This window comes from Poecilia latipinna, unplaced genomic scaffold, assembly GCF_001443285.1.
Source record: "Poecilia latipinna isolate Pla-1442-1.1 unplaced genomic scaffold, P_latipinna-1.0 Scaffold373, whole genome shotgun sequence".
Classification (NCBI taxonomy): domain Eukaryota; kingdom Metazoa; phylum Chordata; class Actinopteri; order Cyprinodontiformes; family Poeciliidae; genus Poecilia; species Poecilia latipinna.
The window spans coordinates 1-9,101 of NW_015112989.1; the positions used below are offsets into that span (position 1 = coordinate 1).

Consider the following 9,101-nt stretch of genomic DNA (forward strand, 5'->3'; position numbering starts at 1 on the left):
GATTATTTATTGGATTAATATCTGAATAGCAACAGGTGCTTAATAAAGGTTTTTTTTTTCCCTTTAGAGAATTAAATGTAAAACTATGCCACTTGAAGATTTCTGGGGATGATACATTTATAGATCTTACATGCAAAATGTATATATTTTTGCCCAATTTTGGCTTCATTAATTCTCTGAATGTGTTCCTTTTTTTTTGAGTCTGAACACTCCAGTTAACGGTTAATTAATTCCTAAATTTGATCAATAGTAAATCGTTGCAGACAAAAAAAAAAAAAAAGCCTTTCTTGTACCATTATTTTTCCAAAATGCAACTAAATTTAATACTTTGTGTTTTTTGATGTACACTAAGGATAATTATGCAAGTGTCCTCATTTTCTTTAAAAAAAAATAGCTCATAAAACCAAGTTTAGCAACATAGTGGTAGTATCTATATGGGATGCACACATTTGAAATCAGAAAGCCTTACTCCACGCTGTCTAGATCTAACCTAACAACAGAGAACAATGGGTTATAATCCTTACATCAACCAAAAAACAGCCACACCTACACATATCCATCTTCACATTTCAGATTCTCAGGTTTAGGCAACATCTCCAATATATTGATTTACATGATTGCTATCAATAGTTCAATGCTTTAAAGAAACTTTAAAGCGATCCATAAAAACAAAAAAACAAAAAAAATTTACTCAATCTGGGTTTTAAACAGTTTGATACAAGTAACTTAATTTCATTAGAGAATGGACCAGTGACATGTGTAGATTGTGAGAGACCTTCTGCTGGGTGAGAGCAGGTAATAACAAAGATGAACATCAGAAGACATTTAGAAGGGAACAGGCTTGGTTGTGGCTGTGAGATGAGGAGCTACTTTCTGCATTCACCCAGCTGTAGTCCACTGGTTGGTTTAATCTGCAGGATTTATTCCTAAATTTGTAACAAATCACATTCAGGACCACATGACACCATACAAGTTTCTTTAATTAAACAATGCTGCAATTAGACTGCTAATCAACTCTGTATGTGACTAACCATTTCTGAGCCCAACAGAGAGCTCTGCGTTACATAGAACATAATATTCTGCACCATGACATAATTTATATATTTAGTGAATATTTTTTGCTGACATCTATATCTGAAAATCAAAATAGCGATAAATAAATGTTTAACAGCAGCAATACTGCTGTTAAACAGCAGTATTGATATTAATATAATAATCAATATCATTGACGATTTTGGCAGCAGCAGGAATTATTGCTTTTTTGCTTTAAATAAAACAGAAAATCAATGTAAATAAATTTCTGCTTGAACTTTGTGTGTAGGTATGAAAATAGTAAACTTCCTCAGTTATTCTATAAAATACTGTGGTGCACTTTATTCTATTAATATATTTATTACAGAAACTGATAGAAATTGCCAAATCTTTACTTCCTTATCACGCAACTTGCTTTTCTGACTGCATCTTCATAGCCAGCTGTTTAGCCGAAGCTAAACAGCTGGCTACTTTACATAGAGTAGTAAAGGGAAAGGAACCTGGAAGTAGCCGTAGTTTAATGGGGGGGGAGGGTGTCGTCGTCCATACACCATTTTTATTTTCCCGTTTCTAAAAACAAAGCCCTGTGTACGAACACTGCTAAGAAGTCGGTGATTGTGGAGACAGCACTGAACAGAGTCTGATAAACAACTGCTGTGTCTGCAGTACGAAGAAAACCGAGACCGTGCTGGGCCTGTTCATCACCTCCACCCCGCTTATGCCACTTTCCTTTGGGTTCAGAATGTTAACGGCTCCATTCCACAGCTGATCCATACACAGCCAACGAAGTGTCGGAGGCACGGTTAGCAAACAACTGTTTGAACTGGTCAAGTTAGTTAGCTGCGACTAGTTGAAACCATTGCAACCGCAGAAAATTGATTAGCTGTAATGCTAGCTAGCGCAGAGCAGCGAAGCAGGCAAACAGAGCATTTAAAAATACAGGAGCTCGTTGAAATGTAGTATGTTTCCACATAAATTCAAACGATTTAAAGTTGAAAAGGCACACTTACCTGAAGAAGGCAGAATCTCCGTCTTTACTACAGGAAATAAAAACAAAAAACTAGGCTAGTAGCTGGAACAGCAGCTAAACTCCACTGTTTTCCAGTTTGTTTCTGTTTTTGTACCGACCCGAAGCTGCGGTCAGTTAATTTAGCTGCTTGTTTTAGTCTTTTACTTTCCAAAACAGCTTGGCCACTAAAAAGCTCGCCCTTCGTGGTTTTATAGCAGCTCTATTGTAAACGACCAAAATACGTACACTCGCAGCTCTACGTGTTTACGTCACAACTTAAAAGGGAAGTGTAAGGTAAAAAACAAATAAATGAAATATTGGTCTGTTATCTTTGACACTCAGTTACAACCATTTTGTGGTGTAAAAAGATACTATTGGATAAAAGCCTGACCCTAACCCTCTTAAAATGCATCAAAATCTAGCAGACTTTGGTGCATTTCAGAGAACCATCAGGCTTCTCTGAAACCTGATGGCTTTATGTCATTTCATTTAGGAGCAATTATAAATGCAATCAAAAATAACTTCACAACTAAATTCTAATTTAGCCTCCTTTTTTGTCTTAATTCTCTTCTTCTTCCACATGATCTTAATTTTTATTTTTTAAAAAGTTTGTACAATAATCTGGATCCAAAATCTTAACTAGAGGTTCTTTGTAGTAAGTCAACACTGGTATATACTTCTACAGTTGAATATTGTTCATGGGTCGAGTGATTTTTTCATGTCAATCCTGAACTTACTACTTCCACAACCTCACCTTAGATAATTCAATTCAGTTCAAAAATACTTTACTAATTCCAAAGAGAAATTAAACATTATTATACCATCTAGTTGTTATAGAATGGCTCTTGGCATAAAGGATATACTGTAGCTGTTTGTATTACAGCAGTTCTGAAGGAGCCTCTGACTCAAGACACTCTGTGCTATTTGCAAAATACTGGCGATTTTACAAAGGAATCTGTTGCACTGCCATACGACACTTTTTCAAAACAACTTGACCTACAACCCTTATAAAAAATATTTTCTTTTCAATCTCTTGGTGTGAAATTAAAACTTATATTTCTCACCTAGAAAGTATAAAGTAAACATTGAATCAGGTAAACCATTACATTTTATTGAGAAAAACACATTTGCGCCATTCAAAATATGTACCATTCATAACAGAAATGTGAAACTACACATATGTGACACTGAGTCAAAACGGGACTTCTGTCAGACACTGAGCAACACAGCCATTTATTTTATTCAGTATGAGTCAACTTACTTTTAAAACTAAAACCTTGTCAATGTTTGTTGATCGACAATAGATTGAACTTTTATAAATTATCTAGAAAAAAGACAGAGCAGAATAATCTGCTGTGATTACCACTGAATACCTGGCGATGATTGTCTATGGGTCAAATCTCTTGGGATTATTATTAGACTTTTTAAAAATGTTCTGTAGAAATAACAGTCATCTTCAGCTGTAGATCAGCTGATAATCTGGAGGTCCACCAAAGACAACCTTTGCTGTGTTTTAAAAAGATCTGGTAGATCTTAGACCCATGAAAGATTCTTAGCTGTTCTAAAATTGGTTTTCATGAATTTGTGACTGTTCTCTGTAGGATAAGGGAAATGTTATTCTTTTAAGATTCTTTTTAGATTTCCAACAGAGCCACAGTATATCTCAAATAGATTTGCAGTTGACCTCCAAAGGTGTTTTGCTTGTTTGTTTTAATAGTACATCTCCAGTAATGTCAAAGACTTCTCAGATGTTCTCAACACAAACATCTGAAAGGGTGAGATCAAAGAGGATGCCAAGTTTGTTGATGGATCTCAGGTTGGTTAGCCGATGTTTGTATTCAAGAACGTGGGAATTGTTAACAGCCACCTTGAACTCTGTGTTGGTGCACAATATCTTCATCTGCAAAAAAAATAACATTAACAACATGTTAGTGAACTAGACTCTGAAAATGCAGCAGATTCACAGACACCTTTATCCCCCAAGACGGTAGAAAATGTCTGACCTCAAACGGCTGACCCAGGACAAAGGGAAACTGATTCACATTCCTCTCCTCTTTCCCCCACTTCTCGCCGATGAGTGAGTTCCTGACAAGAGCCTTTCTTCCGGCTTCATTGAAGCGAGGATTAAAGTGAAAGGCAATATCATTGCCTGCAGACAAGTTCACCGCGAACCTGATTGACAACAAGGACACAAAAGCAGAGTGATTTCTTTTGTGGTTTAGCATCCTATATTTCACACAAATATGACAGTCAGTAGAGAAATATGTTTGATTAAACCCTCAGTGTTGCTACTGACTTCTCAGCATTGGGTTTTACGGTTCCCCTGATGGTGATCAGTAGTTTATCATATATTCCCATTGGCAGTCTCTCTTCATAGGGAACAGCCTGTCAAAAAGTAAAGTAATTAACACATCTCCCTTTCTGTCCATATTTCTTGATGCATTTCTCATTTTCTTTGGTTTTCTTACAAGATTCTTGTAGGGTGCGGCTGGTATAGCTGGTCCAGGTCCATTTGAACCAGGACCACTTGGGAATCCACCGGGTGCAGTGGGTTGACTTGGGTTCCCTCCTGGCCACATATTATTGCCTCCGGATTGGCCTCCAGGCCAGGCGGGGTTGGAGGCAGGTTGACCACCAGGCCACATCGGGTTGGGGGCAGGTTGCCCACCAGGCCAGGTGGGGTTGGGGGCAGGTTGCCCACCAGGCCAGGTGGGGTTGGGGGCAGGCTGCCCACCAGGCCAGGTGGGGTTGGGGGCAGGTTGCCCACCAGGCCAGGTGGGGTTGGTTGCTGGCTGACCTGAGTCAAAATGCCATTATTCATTTTTAATGATCCATTCACCTTTTTTATATAAAGCTATATTTGTCGGCAAAATGCATCTCAAGAAAATTACGAAAGAAAAATCTGTGTCGTTCTTAATATGAATACACATTCTTGGATTTTTATGTTTTGACTATGGACCTCAGACACCATATTGAAAATATATTTCAAATAATCTTTTGTTGTGAAAAAACAAGATATTGTCAGAAATGAAGACTGAAGTAGGTGAGAAACTAATCCATAATAGACCCTGAAGCTCCCTCTCCTCATTGGTGAAGCACCAGTGGCATCTGTGAGTTTTCTACCACAGACTTGCAGGAATTTAATGGCGGACTCCAGTGGCATTCTGGGACCTTGTAGAGACTAACAGATGGCTTTGTCTAGCAGAAGTAGAGGGCAGGAGATAGATGGTGTATTTTTGTTAAAGCGCTTATCGTTGGGTTCAAAATATTGCTTTTGAACCTGAAAGGTGTCAGTCTGGCATCCATCATCTACCAACAGAGCTCCCATCCGAGAGAGAGAATATCTGGTGATGTCATGACTGGCGAAGAGGTCAAAGACTGCCTTCAAATGGAGGCTAGTCAGAAAGCCTGTGTGGCCAGCTTATATGTTCCAATCCCTCCAGATTCCATGATCATAGAGTAAAAGCAGATAAAGGCAGCAGCAATCTGGATCAAATCTTCAATATTTTGGAAGGAATCAGCAACACTATGGCAAAGAAAGTTACTTCTTAACTGGATGAGAGGCAACCAGTATGAAGAGTGTTGATGTTTAGTGGGCCTTGAGAAGAGTGAACATAGGGGATTTAAATTACCCAAACACTATTTTAGTGAGTATTAAGGGCTCCACATCTTTAAAATCTCCTGAAAACATTGGCTTTCCCAACATTTTTAGGACTTTCTTGTAGTGATTATTCATATTATTTACTGTACATATCAACACTCGCTAATTAAAACCATTCAGCATTTGGAGGGATTGGCCAAGATTGTACCAAAAATTTGGTACAAGCGGAAACCAGAGACAGGTCTGTAAACTATTTCTCTTCAAGGAACTGGTATGTCTAGATTAGCCAAAAGACAATTCAAGTGTTGACATAGTGTTACAGCCAGCAGTCACTCTGTACAGTGGGTGAAGTTCATTGAATATAGAGGAGAAGGTGCAAGATATGTACGCCTACATTAAACAACAAAAGAATAGTTAAATGCTTCTACCTGGCCAGTTGGGGTTGGCAGGCCAAGGACCTCCTGATTGGTTGTTGCCGCCAGAGGGCCAGTCACCAAGAGCATCTGAAAGCTGTAAAGAGAGAGAAAGTAAAGACACCTCTAAACTCAAGGTCATCACACATTATTTCAATATTTCAACAGGTTGATTGTTGGTGATTCCAAGATGCTTTATTGTCAACAGATGAGCTGTCAGATAAAGTTCGAATTGAATAGTAATGTGATCCAGCATCCTAGGATTTCATAAATAACAGTATTTGTTGTGAACTGGTGCTATATAAATAAACAGAACTGAACCATTACAGTTGTATGTTCAGTGTAGTTATATTGTCATGTTGTGGTTTGCAAAAGACACAAAGGCAGACAGTTACAGTGAAAGAACAGAAATCTTAACTGACTAGGAAATGATAAAAATCCAAACAACCCAGGATAATGATATGTATTTTTTTCACAAAGCACTAAAACTGGGTCTCCTGCACTCATTGGACCCTGCTAATTACATATTGATCTGTAAGTGTAGTACATGAAAGTGAAAAGAAATAAATAATTATCCTAAGATACATGGCTAAGGGGTTAGGCCAGTTCATAAGAATGTCGTAGTTCTGCACTTCAAACTTAGAATAAACATCTCTTACATTTAAAAGTTCACTTTTATTGTGGAGCCATTATTACCTGTCCCTTGGCTACGTTCCCAGGAACTGCCTGACAAGCAGTTGTGAGAAACATTCAAGTATGCTTGAGTGAACATCTATAAATAAGATCTGATGTAAAAGTACATGAGCCTAAAATATTATGATTTGACTTGCGACAGACTGGCAACCTGTCCAGGTGACCCCGCCTCTTGCCCAAAACGTTCGCTGGAGATAGACACCAGCACCCCTCCCGACCTTACTAGGGACAAGGGTGGACAGAAAATGGACGGATGGGTGGACGGATGGACAGACAGACGGACAGATGTTATGATTTGAGATATTCCTGCATCTGTTCCAATACATACCAATAACATCTCTTTAATAGGTGTTTATATATGCATGACATGGATTTTGCCCGTTTTTGCCAACATGCTATTAAGGACAGATAAAAATAACAGTTTGCTATAAGAACCACTTTGTTACTGAGCCAGCAACAGCTCTGTTGGAAGATACTACTGAGGAAAATCACATGAGGCGCATTAGTTCAGAAGTCAGCTTGAAATGTTTTATTTATTAACATAAAATGGAAGAAGGTTGGGACAACATGACTAGACTTCAAGAAATGGGGAAACAATTTTGAGAAATCTAATCAAGCTGTAGATGATCAGTTGACCATGAAGCTAATGTTTGGACCAGAGTTAATCTTATGCTTGATCGAACTGTATGATCATTTCCAGATTCTGTTTTGAGTGGTAAGGGGAGCTGTTAAATCCTTCACTTGGGTGTGTTAACTCCTCCACCCTGGCTCTTTCACAGTCACATGGTGTGTGTATATATATATATATATATATATATATATATATATATATATATATATATATATATATATATATATATAATTCTTTTATTTCAGACATGAAAAGTAAATATGATTTTAAAGTTGGGGTTTACTTCCATGTTGGATCTGTTCTGTTTTAATCAAATTCACATGGAAAGAAAACAATAAACACAAAAATTCTGTTAATCATGCCAATAAGTAAATCAGACTTACATCCATCGTGCTCTTCTGTGAACTGAAGTCCAACTGGAAGCAGTAAATAAACAACACGTGAGAAAAAAACCAAACATTTTTCTATTTACTATTAATCTGGAAATATTTTTTATAAATGAATATGAATGCAAAATGTAAAAGTGAGGATATTTGAACAGGTTTAATCCAAATCAGTTTAAAATGTGTTTTTTAGTTCATTAATATCCTTAAACTCTAACATGTGTCATGCCAGGGAAAGCCACAGATTGCATAACATCTTCTCTCTTATGTAATCCTTCACCCCAAGTGTTTCTGGGACTTGTGGTGACAGTGGGTAGAAGATATGTCTATGATCAGTAATCCATTATTAAAGTTTGAAGTTTCACATTTGTAATTTCATTTAAAATGTTGTTCTCTTTAACTTCTGGATTTATCAGCCAATGCCAATATCCTCACATAGATCCACAGAAGTGGAAGCTATTGTTTGCATGAAGTCTTGCTTTGGTTCTTTTCAGCCCCTCCCAACAAACTAATGTTGTTGTTTTCACTTCTAAAAAGATATGACAATAAACATTCTGCGAACTCAATTTCAGTCATGTTTGTTTTATGTACTAAGTACATAAGTGTCTCGAGTAATACCATAGCACTAAAACTCACATTTCTGTCAGATGTTCATTCAGCAGCTAATGGTTGGCTTTCTCAGTAAATTCCTTTCCTGGCCTCTATCTGTGGATCTGGGTGTGGTTACAGTCCACTTCCCTGTATATTTGCATGTCTATCTGTGTACACTGGTTACTGTGTATACCTGACTTATTTCTGTACACACGGAGTTTTATTCACAGACTTCTTTCAAATCCATAGTATCAGCTTCCTTGAAACTCAAAATGAAAGTGTTTCCTGTTTCTGTGCTTTTTCTCTACAGTAAAGAGTAAAATTGCCTCAGGTCATCTCAATGAAACGATTGACAAGTTTAATATTGTCGATCTCTGAGTCAGTTCAAATCTGTGCAGGGACGTTTTAGTAGAACTGCTTGCTCTTTTTAGAAAGAGTCAATCATGAGTGTAAGAAACGGAAAAGAGACGTACCTGTTTGCTGGAGAACGGCTCACTGTCAGGCTGTAGAACATGAGAGTGAATTTAAGTGCAGAGCCACGCCCTGTTTTCCTGCTGAGACGTGTTACTGTAACTAAATCATAACAGCCATTTGTTTATGCTACAGCTAACCCAAACCTAAAAAATGTTTGATTTGTGCTTCACCTTCATCTCTAGAATACAAGTTTTTTTGTTTGTTTGTTTTTGTTTTTTTGTCCATCAAAGGAAAATGGGTTCAGATGAATTTTAGTACTAGTAACCAGGGGCGC

General features: G+C 37.6%; 1 protein-coding gene across 1 annotated transcript; it reads right to left on the reverse strand.

Moving 5' to 3' along the window:
* Window positions 1–3,552: 3,552 nt before the first annotated feature.
* Window positions 3,553–8,897, reverse strand: LOC106949979 (galectin-3-like). The gene is made up of 7 exons (XM_015036556.1): window positions 8,827–8,897; window positions 7,763–7,795; window positions 6,071–6,152; window positions 4,510–4,838; window positions 4,338–4,426; window positions 4,045–4,213; window positions 3,553–3,941 (listed from the first exon to the last, which is right to left on the reverse strand). Exons 2-7 carry the CDS (start codon window positions 7,766–7,768, stop codon window positions 3,786–3,788), a joined length of 831 nt encoding a protein of 276 aa, XP_014892042.1. The 5' UTR covers window positions 7,769–7,795; window positions 8,827–8,897; the 3' UTR covers window positions 3,553–3,785.
* Window positions 8,898–9,101: the final 204 nt, after the last annotated feature.